At 37.3% G+C, this 21966-nt stretch overlaps 1 protein-coding gene across 1 annotated transcript; it reads left to right on the top strand.

Moving 5' to 3' along the window:
- The first annotated feature begins 18122 nt into the window (after positions 1-18122).
- On the top strand, positions 18123-19293 carry LOC145681087 (enoyl-CoA delta isomerase 1, mitochondrial-like). Its single transcript, XM_081752462.1, has one exon. The coding sequence runs from the start codon at positions 18235-18237 to the stop codon at positions 19147-19149; it is 915 nt and encodes a 304-aa protein (XP_081608588.1). The 5' UTR covers positions 18123-18234; the 3' UTR covers positions 19150-19293.
- The last annotated feature ends 2673 nt before the right edge of the window (positions 19294-21966 follow it).

Below are 21966 nucleotides of genomic sequence, written 5' to 3'. Positions count from 1 at the left end.
TTATAATGTAAATATTGATGTAATACTTGCTGATACAATTTCCATTTTTGTTCTCTACTCAAATCTGTACGATGTAAGATTTCGCTCATATCTTTATCTAGTCTTGATTGATGTGCTTCATGCGTCTTTAAATTAGATTGTATTCTATGAAGTGCATTTTCTGGAACTAATAGCATTTTACGTAATTCCGACATGTTATCTTCCAAAAATTGTTGAGGCTAAGGCACCAATGAGTGGCCCGAGAATTAATGGAAGTAATGCACCACCTTTCTGTAGTAATAATTTCTTTTTCTTTTTAAGAGAAAGTTTTGAGGAGAGAGCACGTAAGATCTTCTTATGTCTACGGAGCCTTTGCTTCTGAATTAATGATATGGGGATATTTCCTTTTATAGTATTTTTTGCTACTTGTGATATGGTACGAATCAAATCACCCGGTGCGTTTTGAAGAATAACTTTCCGATCGGATGGCTTGCATTTCGCAAGCGTGCAGAGCGTATTATAATGATGTTTTACCTTCAACATCTTGATGCCAACTAAACATAAAACGGTGTGGCCGCGTTTTTAACACTACTGTACACATGCATTATTTCTCCGGGAAATATATTTGTTCTCAGTCGTAGGGCATCATGTGTTTGTTGTGTAAGGTCAAACAATAAATACGTGTGTGGTTTTTGTGTAATTTCCTCAAAGACATTCACGAGTTGTTTGCTTTCACGAGGCATAATTTGTCTTGCTAAATATTAAATTTGTAACTTATCACGTGGATTCTTAAATACCACTATATAATGTGCATTTAAACTAATATCTCGAGCATGCCGGTTTTTTGGAAATAAATTTTGAACAATAAATATTACGGTTAATTTCTTGTGGTGAGCGTACTTGGTAAATAATTTGGCCACATCATCATTTGTTTCTGACATTAAATCATCTAATATGAGTAATGAATTTTCACTTATATCAAAAGTATTTATATCGGGGATTCCTTCCAGAAAACGTATTTTTGCATCAACGTCCAAGTTTGGTATAACTGCGCCATAACACCATACAATTTCTTTAAAGGAAACATTAAACATATCATTTCTTTCTTTGATTAATCGATTCACAAAGTGAGTTTTACCAGCACGGGAAGGGCCGGCTATGAGAATAGTGCACGGATGTTTAAAACGTAACATCTTCGTTGCAAATGACACAATGTGATAGAAACTCTGCTTTTTATTCCCCAAAAAACGAGTCTCTGGCCAATCATTTATGAGATCTATAGCCATACGGAACAGTAACACTTTTTGGTACGTCAGTCACAATGTCAGCGTCTATCCGTCTGCGTTTACTGGTCACCATTTGATGTGTCTTTAGTTCTCTTCGAGAAAAGATGCGCAAATCTGGTTTCCGAACAATTTTGGATGGCATTTCGATTACAGTTGCCTCCCGATTACCCGTCACTAAATCATAAAAACTATCAAAATTAATTTTATCACTTGTTCTGTGATTTAATGTTATTCCACGTATTTTATAGACATATTTCATTTCCCCACTAGCATTGCGTAAAGCGTAGGCGTAATTCTTTGCACCTAATGCTATTACTTTACGTATTTCCCAACCTTCGGGAACTTCATTTGTTAACCCACCCAAATACGAACTTAATTTTAATGGGAGTTGCTCATCTTTTCTTTGTATAAACATGATACTGTCCGTATCGCAATAGATTACATTCTGTTCTCCAACACTTGTTAGTAGATCATACAACCACAGTCGTGCCCATGAGGTTATAAATGCTGCCAGCACAACATTTGAAAATGCTAATGGGATATTTTCACTCTCACAGTCTTTATATTGAACAATTAAATGAGTTTCACCAACTGGTGTTACAGCTTGAATTTCATATTTAGGATCTGTTAAAATTTTTAAAAAATCCTCTGCTGTATCAACCATTGTGCACTGTGAAAGGTCTGTTCTTTGTCCCCATTTCCCGTACAGCGAATTCAAAAACAGTTTCGCTGTACTGCGCAGGCCTGGATTATATTCTATGTTCTCATAATTTAACTGTATTCCCTCATGCCTGAAATATTCTTGAATGTACTTTTCCTGTTTTTCTTTTGTAGTGCATTCTGCAGGAAAGCCTGAAGCTTCTTGTTTCATTTGTAAAAAGGATTTCACATATGACCCAAATAATCCTTCACAAACATCTTTTTCCGGGACTAATAAATCAAACTCCCATATTTCATGAATTTCAATTAGCTCATACCCATTGTCTAATGCTTTGTGCAGTTCGGGGGTACAAAACGTACCGGTAATGATACGTTCAAGATCTATGTTCGTACATTCATCATCATTTTGTTCATCCATGCACGATTTACACAATCCAAAGATTAATCTTCCTCCCGTAACATAAGGGAGGATTGGAAAATATAAATCGGAGGGTGGAAGAACACTGCATTTTACAAGTCCATGAATGTTTCGCACATTGGGGAAATTGGGGCCATTGTGTACTTTAGGTACATTCACAGGCATGCCTCGTTTACACATTGTTGCGGGATAAAGCGAGGTGACATCTACGTAAACTACGTATTCGTCCTCTGCACAGTCTACATATAACTTAAAATTTTCTGTTCTACCTCCTTGATAGGCAGATTTCGGAATGAGAGGATCACGAATATGTTTGCACCGTTGTTCGTGGATCTTCTGTATATGTTTATCACGTTTTACCATTGCATCCCATTCACATTCCCAAATTTCTATTAAATTATAACCTAATTTTTTCAAATAGTTGCGGCAGTGCACTGTTTGTTCGTATCTCTTTTCAAAAGTGTTGTACGCACCATTTTCTTTGCATAAAATGCTATTTCTATTATCTTTATAACAGCTTTTACAGGAATGCCAGTAACATCCCATGAACTGATATATAGTGTTTGTTTTAGCGTCAAAACCATCGACTTTATATCTGCCAAACCGTTCCTCCAACGCATTATTCGAAGTAACAATAGATCTCTTTGTTACATGTTCCATATACTTCAACCATTTTAATGCTTTAATACTCTGTTGTTGAGTAAGTTGGAACCCGTTTGGAGGAATAACTGGAATTGTGTTTTCAATCAGGTGATGACACCGGTACGTCAACATTGCTAGACTAGCGATTGTTGTGCTGGAAATAAAACATTGAATACCATTTGTTTTCTCTTCAATCATGGAGGTAAATTTAATTACTGCCTCCGCCAATATACGCACATCGTTCCGGCAGTACTCCATCAATTCTTTCTGAAAATCAAAAATATCACCATTCCGTACTCGCTCTTCATGCCACAGCATAAGTTCTGCCCGGTCTGCCGTACTACGTGAGTCTGGGTCATAATAATACAATGCCGGCCATTCTCCAACATAATTTTGATGTTCCTCTGTATTAAAGAGATATGGAAAATCTCCTTTTTTCTATTCCACATTCAATCCTAAGGTTTTCGGTAATTTGGATAATTTTACACCAAGATAAAGAAAAGTGTCCCGGAAATAAAAACGATTACTAATACTAATTTGAAATATCTTTTGACCGTGCATAAGAACATGTGGAGTTATTTTTTGTTTCTCAATAAGTGTCCGCACACAAAATAGACCATCATATCGCGAATTATTGTGAGCAAGTGCCACAATGATCTGATACTCTGGCCTTTCCATAAGCACATGTTCAATAAACGCCTCCATGGTTGTGAAAGAAAACATACGGTTCCCGGATATTTTATCTCCGCACTTGAAACAGAAACTATCTACTCCAGTATTTATGCAGTGAAAACATACATTCAAACAACAACATAAATTTACGGCATGCTCCCGTTCACCTTTCTCATTTGGTGCTAATAGCATGGTTTCCACATCAAATATAATGTACAAAAACCGTTCAGTGCGTTTTAGTTTACATTTTTGAACGAAACATCGATGGTCAACAGTTACGTGCACTTTACAAAGACTACAATAATAGTCGCCGCATACATGAGGAGATTTTCTTTTTCTCACATCATAAATTACACCACATGCGTTACACAATTTTACGTAATCACATGTGGATTTCTTTACTTTATTTAGTGTTAAATGGTTATTAAAGCAAATGCCTTCAGCAAAGTTTCTATTACATTGTGTGCAATGTACCAATTTCGCGTTAGTTTCTTTACTATGAAAATGTTCACAGTACGAACATCTCATCTGACATTGGTGAGCCGCACGTGTTTCATAAAATCCTTCCAAGCATGAAAAGCAAAACCTTGTCTTACCCATAAACGAAGTAATATTCTTAATGGGTTGAAAGTGGCCCACAGTATCCCCTCTCTGATACAGAATAAATATCTTTTTCTCAGCATTTATTCCTGGGTAGCGTACCACAGGTGTTCTGGAATCTTCCGGTAATTCATATACTACAATTTGATAATTCTTTTTCACTAAATAATTTTGAAATGCAACTACATCTTCCAAATCAAATCCCTGTTTCCGTTCAACGTACATTTTTGCATCGTTACACAATTGTTGTGCTTTATTTCCCCAAGTTTTGCGTGTAGGCAGGGTCATATCATATAAAGCCTGCTTACTTTGTTCATGCTTTGTAATCCAATATACTATGGATTTTGGCAGACAAAGAAAATCGCTAGCCTTTGTGGCCACCACATGATCCTTGAAAAACATACTCATTTCTGCATATTTTCTTACCGCTGCGCGTTTACCTATACCCTGCCCGTGTAATCCATCAACGATATCAAACCGGAATTCTAATTGATTCCCTAAAAGAAATGATTCATTGCTATTTAATACGTTTTCCACCGTTCTAAGAACCACATCGGTATTCAAATTTTGACGTTTTCGCCATGGAACAAACACTTCTTTATTCAAGAGATTTCTGTCGGAATTTATTCTTAAACCGACAAAATCGTGGGGACGTGTATCCCTCAGAACGGTAGAAAGCGCATAATCCATCATGGACGTAATATAATCCATGGGATTTGTAATTATATGTTGTACAGTTGGTTTTACAATAATTTCCACCCCTTTCATATTGAAACGCGGGTACTCTCTCACATTTCTCCCCACAATTTCAAACATATTACACTCTCTTTCATTTCCTCCATACCCTCGCAATGGAGGGTGCTGAGAAGTTGTGGGCCGCATATCTTCTGAATAATGTGCATTATTCAGACGATCAACACGCGCATTTTCTTCCTCAATTTCTTGTAATTTTTGCCACAACATCTCTGTAAAGTCAGTTTCGGAATTTTGAATTTCTACTGGTTCATCCAAATTAATTTCATTTAATAGTGCCCAATCAATATGTAAAAAGTCATCTTCATCATTATGTTCTGATTGAACATTTTCTCGATTTCCCGTAAATGAAAAGAACGCGGATACACTTTTGTCACTCACTCGCTCTAACTGCCCCTTCTCAGAGGCCATATAATTTAAATATGACATAAATGCCGCATCATACAGTCGATCTTCACGGAAAAATCCGTGGTCAAAAAGCTCTATAATATCCGCTGCTGAGCGAACATTATTCAGAATGATATATTGATTATTTTTATAATATAGGTACAAAAGCGATAGTAGATCACTTACAATTTCAGACGATCCAACATACCCTGCTGCTTGCAGGTCCACTACTTGTTGCCAAGTCTGTAAAACACGTTCAGCACTATCCAAGCCTCTCAGTCTTCCCTGGAAAATGGTTTCATCAATCACGTTAAATTCCTCAAAGTAAAACTCCATTTTTTTCTGTAAAATACAAGACAAAAAAAGTGCAATCAATATATGTATACAATGACTAAAAAACCTGAAAACAAACAAAATTTTGAAAATAATAATAATAATAATAATAATAATAATAATAATAATACTTACCGAATAATAGTTTATCTCTGTTTAAGTGATAATCCAATTGAAATCCACGTCTTTCGTGCTCTCTGCTTTTTCTCGATTCTATCACTTATTTGCTTCAGCACCTAAAACAAAAAAAGAAAAAAAGTGTACTTAGTTACCGTATTACGACTTTTCAAATTACAAAATATGATATTCAACGTAACACTAACGCTCAACCATATTGGCTTTGCATGTAAGAGAGCCATGGTTCGATTCGCGATGCAGATTCTGTTAACTACCTATCCAATATAAGATAGCCCTGGTTCGAGTTCCGGCAGTATCATGGCTCCCTGCTCAATAAAATTTCCCATATACTTTCTAAATACCTGTTATATCTTACACAATTCATAGTTACATACAAGTAACAACACCTGCTAAGCAAAATGTTTGTCGTACGGCTTTTCACGTGGTAAAGCTCTGATTCGATTCCCGGGGGCGCATTCTGCTAACTTTCTATACAATATAATTTATATATACCTGTTATGTCATACACAATTCGTAGCTATATATAAGTAACAAGTTCACACTGCAAGCATAAAAATTAGCGTACGGTTCTCCACTTGGGAAAATACTCATTCGAGTCCCGGGGGGCGCATTCTGCTAACTTTCTGTACAATATAATTTATATATACCTGAATGTGTTTAAACACAATAAATAGCTATGTATAAGTAACAAGTTCGCACTGCAAGCAAAAATATTTAGCGTACGGTTCTCCACGTGGGAGAATACTCATTCGAGTCCCGGTGCTATCATTAATGATGATTCCCTACATATTACATTATACTATATCTTAGTCACGTTATAATTCCATAAAAGTACACCGAGTCATATCATTTTTCAATGCCGGAAAATCCGCAATCAATTTCCGATAAAACCAAACAGTTCCGTCCCCCTTATACTCCAAACAATTACAATATGTCCCTTTCCCATATAAAAAATGAACAAGTATAATACAAGAAAACTACAACGTTAGTACTTACCAATCTTCCAATCTCTCCTAGTAATAAAATATCTTCTTCGCAAAGTTAACACTTGATGTTCTTGGTGCCCTCTTCTTTCTAAATGTACACATCATGCAAATGCATTGGTATTTATATGCCCTTCAATCTTTCCAGAAGTTTCGAGTGTGTTCTTTCCCCTATTCCAACAATAATAAATTAAAAAAAAGATCTGGAAGTTTCCAGTGCTTTCTTTCACTCATACCAACGATCCAAATTTCTAGCATATTCTCCAGCAGCAGCTGTCGCGTTACATGTGCTTAATATTAATGAATTACCTTGTTCTACGTGTGTGATCTGCATATTTTATTTCCGAAAGGTCTTTTCTGTATTCTGCTTGTCCAATTAACATTTCTTTTGACCGGAAACCATTTATTATGTGTCATGTTACCTCCGGCCGCACCTGCATACATTATGTGTCATTAGTATGCGTAAAAGGGTGTATCCATTTTTTCAAACGTGCGTTAGGAACTGCTAAAATGTCAAAATTATCGACACTGCCTCATTATATATTCTTTACTTTTATTCAACAAACTACTATGCCATACACGTAAATATTTTTCCTGTCTGACCGAATGACGTTGCGAGATGTTGATCCATAGTGCGTTGCAGTAAAAGAAGGAAAGAAAAAAAGGAGTCTACAGTTCAATAAGCGGTTGGTGGTGCTTTGCTCCATCTATGCTCCAGTTCATGATTACTTCTTATCTGGACAAATATAGCGGCTGGTGCGGGGAGAAAACAAATCTGTTTTCACTTTCCCTCACTTGATGTCCCTTAAATCGAAATCTTACGAATTTTCTTTCAAAAATAGAACGTGATCTAAACAATAGAAATCTCAGAAATCTCATAGCGTTGTTCAGAACATAGGAAATGACATGCGACCTGATGCTATACACTTTGAGATGTTGACTCTGGAAAAAATCATAAGAGATTTCCTAGGATCTATCCCATAGTGTATGGCAGGTTTAACAGACAACACTCTTTCAGTTGCTGAATCACTGGTTGGAATTGGAAAATAAACTCGACAACTTTTTAAGTAGTTCACTAAATATTTACAGTAAATGCTATTGTTACTTCTGAAAACTTGAAACCACTGCTTGACAGGAGTTACTACCTACCCCACTAGGGCTACAGGACGAAGCAAGTCTAGTGGCGTCTCCAGAGTTTTACAACAGGGTGTCCACAACGGAAGAGGCGGCGAAAATGACTTTCCCCACTCACATTACTATCCCCGACTTTTGAGCCTCCAGTGATTTTTTTCACTTTGAAGGTGTTCTTTAAATTCTGATATAACGTACAAATATATACAATAGGAAAAATAAAACGAACTTGTCGTTGCACTAGCAGATATCCAGTAGACTACAATGTCTTACATACGGAATTATTGAATTTAATTCTAAATATTTTACTCAGCACGAACAATTCAAGCTATTGCTTTGTTTAATTAAATTGTGTGTTGTTTAATCAAAAATCTATACTTTGGTTCGAGTATAATTTAAAAAACGTTAGTATCATTCAATATTTAATGTGAATACAACAGCAGAATCTTTGTAAACGTCAAAAGGCGTACATCAGCCTTCAAACAAGAAAATGTAAATAACTTTTAAACGGGAAAGTGTCTTGACAGCTTAATATAAAGTCTCAATTCTCTACATTCTGCATCTTGCACCTGGATCTACTAGGCTTTTAAGATGGCAGAACACTCACCTGGGTATGTAAGTCTCCTCTAACTTATCCTTATCAATCCATTACATGTTACGATGACTTTGACTATGATAGATTGTATAGGTTTCTGTGACAGGTCGATTTCTGAATACTGAAATTAAATAAAAAAGTTGCCGTTAACCACCATCACTACTGATATATCATAATTGTCTCTCTAAAATCATTAAGCATCATGTATTATTAGAGGAAGTTCGGGTATTATGGAATGCCATTTTTGTTTCGCTTGTAACTCAATTAAGAATTGCACATTGAAACAAAAAGGAAAACAAATATACACCTTACATATTTGGCTTTATTTATACGTACCTTGATAAAGAAGTTTCGGTACAGGGGTGGGTAAAACTTATAATTTGTAAAGAAACCACTTTGGAGGGTAATATGGAATAGTCGGGTAATATGGAATACCAAATTCTATATAGAAAAGAAATGAGTTTTCTGTTGGACATATAATGAATACAATGACAATATATGAAAATTCTGCATGCCAAGCCATAACTGAATGTGATTACTTGCAAAAGTCATAAATATAAAACTCTGCTTCAGGATCGGCACAGTCATTGTGTGCTCACATTAAACATGATAAACGCTGGACCCAAGCTCACCTCTTGTATCATCAGAAAATTTGCTGTAATAATAAAAAAAAATAGCATTGTTGTAATCATACATGTATATTTACTTGTCCAATACCGATAGATATTTTGTAATCGGAATACCATACGGAATACGGAATACGGAATAGCATGCTTTTCTTGCGGGTATTCCATATTGCCCTCCATGCCAACTTGAAAACGAAAGAGCTGTTAAACGCATTCGAAGGCGTATAGTGGCGCTTATCAAACTACCACTCTGTATATTCAACGTCATAGTAAAGATAGAATTGTTGTTCTCTTACATTTTAATAGGAAAATACAGGTTGTAAAACACTTACCTGTAAAAGTTTTCAGGAATAAGAAATCAGATTTTCACGTTTACCAACAGAACGGATGCCACAATCACAAGGAGACTGACTGTAGAGCATCATGGGAACGTGATGTAGTAGTTTCTTTCCTCTCAGCTTGGAAGCAACACATTACAGGTGAGATGATGAGATATTCCATAATACCCGAACTTCCTCTACTTTGAATTGTTATTGCTGTTTTGATATGTATCTTTACAATATAAGGTAAGCTTAGATTAATATTTCTGTGATACTGTTCGTAAAAGCACCTAACTAAATTAGGAATGTTTATTCCCTTCGTACATAATTCAGAAGACAGACACAGAATGTTCCTGACTTAACCTAGATGCTTCATAAATCATGATATAATAAACGTTAGCTAACATATATCAACCCTTTTCATTTACATATACATTCAATTTATAGCAATATAAGCCCATATTTTTATTAAATTACACACTATGTAAAAAGTAGAAAACAGTTTATATCGCCAACACTGCTGAACTTATTTTTTTTTTTTTAATTGAATCTCTCAATCGATTCTCAAAAATTGATTCGGTTACATACCAACTAACATACATACTAATCAGTATGGGATTTAACGTTTTGCCATCACTAGATATGTGTGTACTTGTATGTGGTAGGTATTTATTGATCTAGAAAAGGCATTTGACAGCGTGAATTGGAAATTGTTCTTGGAAGTTCTAAAGAAGGTTAAGCTGCAATTGAAAGATCGAAGACTTATATGAAATTTATACATGAACCAACAAGTAAGTGTTAGAATAAGAGAGGAAATAACAGAAGGAAGTATAGTTGGAAGTGGAGCTCAACTAGGATGTTGTCTCTCGCCAACATTATTTAATATCTATCTAGAAGAGATAGTGAAAGAGATCCTACAAAATGAAGACTGCATTTCAGTAGGAGGTAGAATGATCAGGTGTACACGGTTTGTAGATGATATGGCGCTTATTGCAGAATCTGAAGAGAAAATCAATAAGAAGTTAGAAAGCTTGAGGAAGGGCTGTGAAGAATATGGGATGGAAATAAATGTTAGAAAGACAAAAGCCATGGTGATTGGAACGAAAGGGTCGGTGTCACATATAGAAGTAGGAGGGGAGAAAATAGAACAGGTGACTAGTTAGCGATATCTGGGTAGTATTACTAGTAATGATATGAAGTGTGCATGTGAAATAAAAGCAAGGACAGGAATGGTGAAAGAAGCGTTTAGAAGGAAAACAATAGTCTACTATTTTGTGAGACCTTGAATAAAGAGTTGAGAAAAAGACTCATAAAGTGCTTCGTATAGAGCAATGGTGTCCAATTATAATGAGCCTGAGGGCCATAACCATCTTTACTAGTAAAGTGGAGGGCCGTAGCTAAATAATAATAATAATAATAATAATAATAATAATAATAATAATAATAATAATAATAATAATAATAATAATAATAATAATAATAATAATAATTATTATTATTATTATTATTATTATTATTATTATTATTATTATTATTATTATTATTATTATTATTATTATTATTATTATTTATTTATTTTTATTACGCTACAAAAGAAAATATAAAAAAAAAGTATTTGAAATATTACCTATTCAATCTGTGACAAATCAGGGTGACTAGCAGCGTTTACAAGGGCTGGTATATCTACATCCATTCCTATTGTTGCGAGCCGCAGGAGATGTAAAAGAGAAGAATCTCCAAGGCAGTTTCTGAAGCGACTCTTCACAATTTTCATGGTGGTAAATGCACTTTCACACAAATAAGTACTATCAAATATTGACACTCTTTTCCGACCAAACTCACAGTCTTTAGGGAAAGCTGTTGCCGTGGATGCCCGCGCCCTTTCTGTTGTACAGAAGCGCTAAATGGATGCGTTGTTTCGAAAGAAGAGTTGAAACATTAAACGGATGAATAAATATAAATGAAAATTCTATCAGTTATAAAAATCGTGAATCGTGAAAGCTTTATGGGCCGTAGAAAACGGTATGGCGGGCCGCATGCGGCCCGCGGGCGCCATTTGGACAGCGCTGGTATAGAGTATTGTGCTGTATGGTCAGAAACATGAAACTTACCCAAAAACGGCTGGAAGATTTCAAAATGTGGGTGTGGAGATGAATAGAGAGAATTAGATGGGTCAAACGGAAAATGAATGAGAGGGTGTTAGAAATGATAGGGGAGAAAAGAAAAATTTTAGATATTATTAAGAAGAGGAAGATAAACTGGATAGGACATTGGTTAAGAAGGAACTATATCACGAGGTATATTGCATAGAATATGGTGGCAGGAAAGAGAGGGAGGGGCGAAGGAGACCACAATTAGTGGACGATATTAAAAAAAAAAAGAAATCGTACGTGAAGGCGAAGAGGTTAGCGCAACACCGTGGGGCATGGAAGCTTCACAGTTGCTGTAAGTGACCTGCCAATAATGGCAGAATATCTGTAATGATGATGATAATGATATACCTAGGCGGAAAAGTGTTTCCCATTTCTCATTCCGGTGTTCAAACCACTATTTTTGGTGGCCAAACTCGGCCAGAGGTAGGCTTTTCTCGGCTTGTATGTGGTACTTTATTTCTCGGTAAATAGCGACTCGATGTGAACAAAATTTGGTGGGTAAGTAACCCATCGTCTAAGGAATGAGCAATATTTGATGGCTGAACTCGGCCAGGGAAAAGCTTGGCTCGGCTGGGCTTAGCTCGGCTCTATTTGTATATCATACAGTACTTTATTACTTGGTAATTATTGGCCGGATCTGAACTAAATTTGGTGGGTGAGTAGCCCATCGTCTGAGTAATAAAAATTGCCATATTTTGGTTGCTGATTTGGGCTAGGAATAGGTCCGGCTGGGCAACCGAGGCTGTGTTCCACCGTTTTGCATGCCGAGAGCTTCTAAGTTTGGTTCACATCGGCTTGTTTATACTTATAAGCGTGAAATACATCGCACCACACGTTATTCGCAACAAGAGTAACTGAAGTGGCGTTCCCTAATGCTTTCAACTTTTCGCTGACTCTTTCCGTATTCACTGTTGCCAAGGCTTACTTTTTACTTATTTTAAACCCACCTTTAAGTCAGAGCATATCTGATACAGTATGTGGGACTTCCCTTGCGCTGGTGTAGACGGCCATCCACGGTTTCTCGTTGTTGAGTTGAGTTGGTTTTGAGTTTAACGTAACTTTCAGCAGCAAGGCTATATGAGAGGTGCTCGGAATAACGCATGTTGCAATTTAACGTTTCCGCTTTTGGTCAGCCGTAACTGTGAAACTAAGCACTTTTTTCCATTGGTCCATATGAACTTCTTTTTTTTTTTTTTTTTTTTTTTTTTTTTTTTTTTTTTTTTTTAATCGTGGATTCAGGAATCACCCTTCCTGATCTTGTTTTGATACATCCTAAAGTTTGTGTAGCCATCAGATTAGTTTTATTTTTTCTCAAAGCATGTTAAACACAACTGTTCCCCTCAAAATTGTAGTGACTCTCTCATTGGGCTACACTTTAAAAACTCCTAGCTACGCACCTGAATCTAAGAGACGATAGACACACTACGCCAAGAAGAATGAAGTAAGTTACCTAAACTATCACTTTGACATCATCGATAAGCATGAAAGCGCAGTAAACGGGTCACAGTTATTTACTGAACTTAACTTTTATTGTCGATTCCTTCGGTTATGCGACCTGGAAACTAATTTTTGCCCTAGTGTTACAAGAAGCGTGATCCACCTATTGAATGTGTGATTTCAAGCAGAAAAAAATGTCTGCCATACGTCCCATAAAAAACGGGACAGTCTCGATTTTGGACCCGAGTGTCCCGCGTCCCCATAAATTTAGTCGGAACAGGCAAATGTCCCGTATTTTAATCCCGTCCCATTTCTACTATCAATATCAGCTTATCCGAAAAGTGAAAAATTCTGACATTGGCTGGGAATCCTTTAATTAGTGAATGAACAATATGCTGTACCATGTAACAGCTACGAGCAATTATTCCATACCACCCTCTGTTTTGATAGAAAGCAAGCCAATAGATTCGCAGCACAGAATTGCAATTGTTCGTTAGCAGTCAGGGAATCTGCAATCTTTGATAAAATTTGCGAGCTGAGCTGTCGTTGATAATACATTACAAGTGAACTGTTGCAATTTTGTATCAACAAGAATGCCTAAACTGAAGTGCACATTTTCTTCCAATTTGAAGGAGAAGTACCCGTTTTATCAAGCAACGAACTTGAACTAGGAAGTTGACGGCAAAATTTGCATTGCTACGTTTTCAATTGCGTCTGGTGGAAACTCAGACACACTCCAACACCAAAACAAGCTAATGTAAGAAGGCTTCGAGTGCTTCTACATCTACAAGCACAGGGAAGATGAGTGACTTCTTCTCGAGCAAGACATTAGATAAATTAACGAGAGTTATAAATAATCATTTTGAGAGGGTATAGGACAGAATTGTACTTTGGTCTAGGGCGTAGAAATATGTAAATCCGGTCCTGATATTTACACACGATGCAAGGAGAAAAATCAGCTAACAAGGGAACCTTCCGAAAATGATAGTTGCAGGGAAAGATGTGACCTATGCCAATTGAAAGAGCTGTAACAGAGATGAGAATTCCCAAAAAATTAGCTGCCCATAGCAATAAGTTCAAGAAATATAAGGGGTGGAAATTCGGGAAACAGCAAGGTTGGACAAGGGGGGAAAATTGCAAATTCCGCAAAAAAGGAGGGCACGGCAAAATACAATGCTGACAAGTGATGTATAGAAAGAGACTTGCCACAATAGGGAACAAATGAAGGCCACCAGTGGGATTAACAATGTTGCCAACTGCAATGAAAAGTACATGTTTTGCAAAGAGTGCAATATTCAGTGTCAACCTGTAATGTAGAACATAAAATATGATGTGTATAATCAGTGGTACAATCTAACAAAAGAAAATAGAAAAAACAGAAGTACGAAAAGTACGGAAAAAGACGAAGTTGGCCATAATGCGCCACATTTGATCACGAGCTGGGCATATTAGAATGAACAAAACAAGAAAGCACCAACTATGCAGGAAACCGACGTACCTAGAGTCGAAAAGAAAAACGAGTTCCAAAATGGGCAACACTGGCCATGAAAATCCAGACAATTCTAATATAGTTAGGCCACTCGCTTCACAGAAACAAAATTCCGGCTACAGGAATTAGCCTTCGCATCATTTGTACATGCCCGTCAATATTGTACGTGCAATTGTTCGATGAGACATTGGTCCAAACAGAAGATACATTTGCAGTGAGCACAAAGGAATACTGCCAATCCGTCACACATGGTACAATGATTGCCTGTGAATGTCTCGAAACAGTACTCTAGAGGTGTCGGAACCTTTGGTGATCTTTCTATCACATATCCACACCTGTAGAAAGCAAACATAATCAAAGGCTTGATCTGCTTTGTGTTGCTGTTTGCAGTACTATCACCGCCTATATAATATATCCAGGGTATCCCACCTAACTCTGCGACTGAAATAGTTTCAAAGCGAAAAAAATGTAACACATCCAGTTGTGCAGGAATGTACCCATGTCAGCGGGCGACATACTTCTGTGAGACGCAATTGCCTCCAAGTCCCCCGTCATAGGATCCCAGGGGCCAACTTCAAAATTTCAAATAGCACCATCGGTCGAGTTATATTTCTTTCGATAAATCTTGGAATATGCAACAACGCTTATCAGAAATATTTACTATATGGGATTTCAAAATGGCCGCCCAAAAAATCTGCTCGGTGACAAGAACAACGTGCATTTCTGGTGGCCATTTTAAAACCCGTGCTTCATATAGCAAATATTTTTTATAGGCGGTGTTGCATCTATCCAGAGAAATATCATCCGCCCCCTGTTCCCATTTGAAATGTTGCGGTTGACCCCTCGAGCCTTATGATGGGGGCCCTGGGGGACTTGCTTCTTACAAGTTTTCTTGGCCTCGACACGAATACATTCCTGTGCAATTGGATTTGCAACATCTCTTTTCGCTTCGCAGCAATTTGAGATCACAATGTTCGATGCCATGTTAAGACACAACATATGTTTGTGGCGGCCATTTTGAAAGCCATGCTTCATATAGCAAATGTTTCCTATAGGTGTTGTTGCACATTCCATGATCTATCGAAAGAGGTACCACTCGGTATCTGTTGCCATTTGAAAGTTTGAAGTTGGCTCCTGGGGCCCTATGATGGGGATCCTGGGGGCACTTGCTTCTCACAGACTTTTATCACCCCCTGACATTGGTACATTCCTGCACAACTGGATCCGTCACATTTTTGTTCGTTTCGCAAATCTTTCAGGTCACAAAGTTTGCTGGGACACCCTGTATATTCCTACATACGACCCAACCATGACATAATATTCATTACTTCTATTATCGGTTGTTGGCTCAACCCAACCATTTCATGTTCCCCGACTTGACATTGCCTCAATCACTCTAGCATTGATGCATTCCGAGTGATGCCTGTTGCCGGAATTTTCTTTTTGTGAAGCGAATGGCCTAACTATATTAGACTTGTCTGAATGTTCATGGCCAGTGTTGTCAACTTTGGAACTCGTTTTTCTTTTCGGCTCTAGGTACGTCGGTTTCCTGCATAGTTGGTGCTTCTTGTTTTGTTCATTCTAATATGCCCAGCTCGTGATCAAATGTGGCGCATTATGGCCAACTCCGTCTTTTCCGTATTTTTCGTACTTCTGTTTTTTTTATTTTCTTTTGTTAGATTGTAACCACTGATTATACTCATCATATCTTATGTTCTACATTACAGGTTGACACTGAATATTGCACTCACTTCATATAGCGCTCTTTGCAAAACATGTACTTTTCATTGCAGTTGGCAACACTGTTAACCCCACTGGTGACCTTCATTTGTTTTGTTCCCTATTGTGGCAAGTCTCTTTCTATACATCACTTATGAGCATTGTATTTTGCCGTGCCCTCCTATTTTGCGGAATTTGCACTTTTCCCCCCCTTTGTCCAACCTTGCTGTTTCCCGAACTTCCATCCCTTATATTTCTTGAACTTATTGCTATGGGCAGCTAATTTTTTGGGAATTCTCATCTCTGTTACAGCTCTTTCAATTGGCATAGGCCACATCTTTCCCTGCAACTATCATTTTCGGAAGGTTCCCTTGTAAGTTTTTATCAGATTAAACTGACAAACATAATTTTGGCAAATATGACCATGTAAATAAATAAATATTGCTAAACTCGCGAAGAATATTGAAGCTGGATTGCATTACTGATTTAAATAAAACGAAATTATTATAACCGATTATACATGGCCATAGTTTTCCATCAAATGTTGTACCGGTAACAAACTTCATCTTTGATAGTCATTTGGTGAAATATGTTGGCTAAACTTTTACAAGCACTATAAACGATCAAATACAATGATTAATTCTGTTGCTCATTTGTTTACATTTTTTCATTCAATTGTTACATTTGTTGTTGGTAGACATAGAGTGCCGCGCAGTACTCGCTTGAGGCAGTTATTTATAAGTAAGCTGTTTAAATCTTAAATCTTAAAATAAAAGAGCAATTGGAGATATGAACTGTGCATGTGAAATGTGAACGCTCACTAACCTGTAATCTTTCGCCTTGTCAGCCTAACTTTAGACACAATTTTTTCCAGGGCTTCCTTGTGTTTAATATTCTTTAAGTTTACAGTTACACAAATTAGGATGCTGCTTGTAGGCATCAATGATGATATCAATTGCTTCCCGTAACCACGTTTAGCGCTAGCGCACAGTGATTTTCGTTTGTTTCCTTTGATGCAATGTTGGATAGGAGTAGAATATGTTTTTATTTTAGAGCAGTTGTATCAAATGTTGTCACCAACAAAAAAGTTGTATACAACTTGGCATCGTACACGTTCAAATTCCACTTTGCTGAAATATTTAATGCAATACTGGATGAAATATTTGATGATGTACAACCGGCTTAAATCATTTTTATAAAACATCATCTAAAGTTTTAACAAGGATCTTATAAAATAGAGGATCTGCCCATATTTATCTTCATCCTATTAAATAATGAAGCCAAAAAACAACAGAGCATCGGCACGTCTGATTTGCTACTCTCGTTTCCGATATCGTCTGATTGGCTCAAAACATTGCGATCCTATTGGGTGGAGTGGGCAGAGTAGGGGTGGCGAAACTGTGACGTGTGGCTTCAAGATTTTATTCTAAGGGCAGATCCTTGGTTTTTAAGATGATTCTTTTGTAGTTGGATTGTAAATATCATCACTTCGAATAATTAATTGCAGGGAACGAAGAGAGAAAAGCAGCTACAACTTGGAGAACTTTCGCCTATTATACTATTACTCATAACCAGAACTACAGTTCATTAGATTGTGTTGAAAAGTTTGAGGTGGGGAGAGATTGAAAGTGTTTCATATTCTCATAAAAATATGGCAGGCTTATGTGGGCAACGCAGCAATCAACATGTTTCTAGAAAGACATCCTCTGGTTTAATTTTACCTTAGTATAGCATTATTATTTACTGAACAACTTACTGTAATTTTAAACACTGATTGTTTTAAGCATTGTTTGGTTGCTTTGGCGATTTTGGCCATTGAGCAAACTATTTGGTAATTCAAGAAAATTTCTAGTATGTGATTAAAATACATGTCAAAGAAAACTAGGACCTAATCTAAAATTACAAAGATCAGAATGTTGACCGCAAAAGCATTACCAGTCTGCACGAACGTGCTTCCAAGAAAATTTCAAAACGGACGTTGGTCGAAATTATTACTCCGTGGATTCTGTTGTCGAGAAAAAAAGTGTGAACCAAAGGATGAATCAGAAGGTACAGTGGCATTCTGTTTCAGAGAAGAGACAAATATTGCTACAATGACCCTGACAAACCCACCTGTTAACAGTATTGACTTACCATTGGCGAAGGGGATCATGCAACGAATAGGCGAGTTAGAAGAGAAAAAATGCAGAGGAATGGTATTGACATCCAATCTGGGAAGTGTGTTTTCAGCTGGTCTAGACTTACACGAAATGCTAAAACCTAACAAAGACAGACTAGCAGTGTATTGGAGCACTCTGCAAGATATGTTTATGCGCCTTTACGGATGTCCCTTCGTAACAGTTGCAGTTATCAACGGACACGCTCCCGCAGCTGGCTGTTTGCTGGCAATGTGTTGTGACTATCGGATCATGGTGGGACCAAAATATACCATTGGCATGAATGAAGCAAGATTAGGAATCTATTCTCCAAAGTGGTTTCAAGATACCTTGAGAAACACGATCGGTCATCGAGACGCTGAGCTTTCCCTCATAAGCGGCAGATTATACGATACAATTAAAGCTTGCGAAATAGGTTTGGTGGATGATGTAGCGTCATGCCGAGATGATGCGCTCTGCAAAGCTGATGCTTTCCTGTTGAAATTGAGAGCTGTCTGCACTGATTCGCAGAGGCGTTTCAAGTTAAATGTTCGACATGAAGTACTGAACTGGTTGTGTAATAATCGCGAGAAGGACCTCGAGGAGTTTATGGAGTATGTTCTTCTGCCTTCTACTCAGAGAGCTCTTGAAGCCTGCGTTGCGGATATTGCCAGAAGGAAATGTGCTATGTAGAGGAATATTCATATTCTTTTCCTACGCAGCTACTACAGATACGATTTCAGACATGTTCATCCATGTATATGAGTGTATTTGCATAAATTTAAGAATACTATAATAACAAAAGTCAAATTAACAAATTAAAAATTGTGGAACTTACATCGTTGTATTTATGTTGGCTATTATCGTATTACTACAACTGGTATAACACATTTTATACTTGAACAAAATTGTTAATAAATATGTTGGGTTTTCAATAATATAAAAGACAACTTATTGAGTATTTACACTCGGTGACTCCGTAATTGTATGTTATATTAGCAGAATCCCTGTTCTTCACACAGGAAAAATAAGTTTCCTGTAAAATATATGAAAAGCCATACATACGAACTTTTTCTGTTTTTTTTTTTTTAATATTTGTAGATGCAAGTTTGTTTTTATTGTTAAAATTTTATTTATAGTTGAAGATGAATAGTTGAATCCCGCAGGTCTTGAAAGCAGTCGCAGCAAAAACTCGAAGAAATCCTGTTCGAACACAAAGTGTGATGGCTGCTGAGATGAACATCAGAAGAAATTCCATGTCTCGTGTGCTTAGGAGTGACCTACATCTACGGGCGTATAAGAGGCGGACTGGCCACTTTCTGACCCAAACATTAATGTCGCAGAGGGCCGTTAAATCAAAGAGACTCTTACGCGTTACGCCAACAATCTGCACAGAAAGATTTTGTTCACTGACGAAAAATTATTCACAAGTGAGCAGGCCTACAGCTTCCAAAATGACCATGTGTATGCCACGTCATCTACTCCTGCCTCAGTGATGATTTGGTGGAGAGTGAGATATTCAGGCACAACTCAGCTGCATTTTTGCGAAAAAGGTATTAAGTGAAACCACTGTCTGCTACCATGTTCCCTGGAGAAAGGTGGACCTTCCAGCAGGATTCCGCTTCAGGCCACAAAACGAAAACAACCCAGGAGTGGCTGGTACGGAACGTCCCCGACTTCATTTCTACCGCTGACTGGCCTTCTAGCAGCCCGGACCTTAACCCGATTGACTACAAACTTTGGGCAGTCCTTCAGGCAAAGGTCTGCCATAAACGGCATCCATCTGTCGACAGTCTGAAACAATCCTTGACCCGAGCAGTGAACAATTTTCCCATGGACGTGGTGCGTAATGTCATTGACCAGTGGCCGGACAGACTTCGTGCCTACATCAAGGCCAAGGGGGGACATTTCGAAAAACGATTAGTGCGTCAGGTGTACAATATATCAATGTAAAACATGACCAAAATGAATTGCCGTGGTGTTAATACTCTCTGTATTATTCATATTCAAACTTGTGACAGTATTTATAATATAACTAGGTAAAATACGTGAAGATAGAGGGCAGTATGACCAATATAAGAAGAGTTATGTCAAAATTGTTGATAATTTTAGACTCACCCTCGTATATATAACTGTATGTATGTATGTTACAGTGTAACTGTTGAACTCTTGCAGCATTTCCCCAAATTTGGTTCATATATGACCTTCAATCTGAAAACAAATACATTGCATGTAACACCCTAGCAACCCTAGGTGAGTGGAAAGTGGGTGAGATGTAAAAATAATCAATAACCGATATTAATGTCAAATCTATAGTTTTCGGGATTGCTATGCTGAATGGTGACAGTTGAGATGACATTTAGACCCAGTTTAATGAGAAATGAGTATGTAAGCTGGGCTAAGTTGACTTCTTGAACTACACTTAGCCTGAACTCTCTAATAACTCCATAGCGATCCCTCCCAATAACCAGAACATGGAGCAAACTCCTAACTTTCTCTTGATGACAGATACAAATCAGTCTTTCTTATAGCACACCTATTCACTCAACCCAAGGCAAGACATTGCCGAAAGTTCTCACTGATCTCAGTGACAAAGATTGCATCTCGAAACATCATATGTTGTTTTATCTCAATTCAGAAGGCTTGAAAAACATTTTATTCCAATTGCGGGGGAACGCGGGGAGACGCCATCCCCCAACCTCCAAACATATGTACGGCGTCCCCCCAATTTCTAAATAAATTACAATGGGCAAAGATGCCGCTACCTACCGTTCCCCTACGTTTTCAGATCCACTTTAACCCCTGGTTCCAACGAATGTTCTTTTACAACAAGATTTCATTCAGACAGTACAAAATGATCAAACGTCGCGAGAGGTTCTGGGTTGAAATCGAAATGAACTCTCGACCAATGAACTCTCGGCCAAATGAAATCGACCAATGATGGTTGCTGACAAAATTGACTTTTTTTTATTAATGTTTTACCTAAGTTTGTACCACATTTAGGGAGTTGAAAACGAGTATTCATTTATTGTTTTAGCCGCGCTGATTTTAGACGCCTGAGCGCATTTTGAACTTTTTAGTGCATTCAGTTAAATGCTGTAACTGTTTAGGTTTTAAAGATAATGAGTTCAAACCAAAACCATATGAAAGATAATGGAATGGACAATATTCTATGTTCTGTGTACATTGAGACGTGCATCAGAACGTCGAGAAAAGAAGCTCTGAACATTGAGGTTGGAAACCTAGAAATGGCCACTTTGGAATGTACATTTTGAAATGGAATAAATGAGACTCACCTTCAATTCTTTGTCTACGTAGAGACTAGATAATAGACAACGTCGTAAACAAGTTTCAGATGTGAGAACTATATACTTGATTTTTTGGAAATTTTTAAACATTGCAAATTTTCGAAAATCGTGTATGTTCACCATCAAATATCTCAGGAAGGAAAGAAGTAAAAAAATCCCAAATTTGCACAAAATAGACGATAGTTCAGCAGTAACAAGTGGT

Source organism: Thermobia domestica, chromosome 3 (assembly GCF_964235325.1).
Source record: "Thermobia domestica chromosome 3, izTheDome1.hap1.1, whole genome shotgun sequence".
Taxonomy (NCBI): Eukaryota; Metazoa; Arthropoda; class Insecta; order Zygentoma; family Lepismatidae; genus Thermobia; species Thermobia domestica.
Note: the sequence above shows the minus strand (reverse complement) of the source record. Positions and strands in the feature narration are given on the sequence as shown.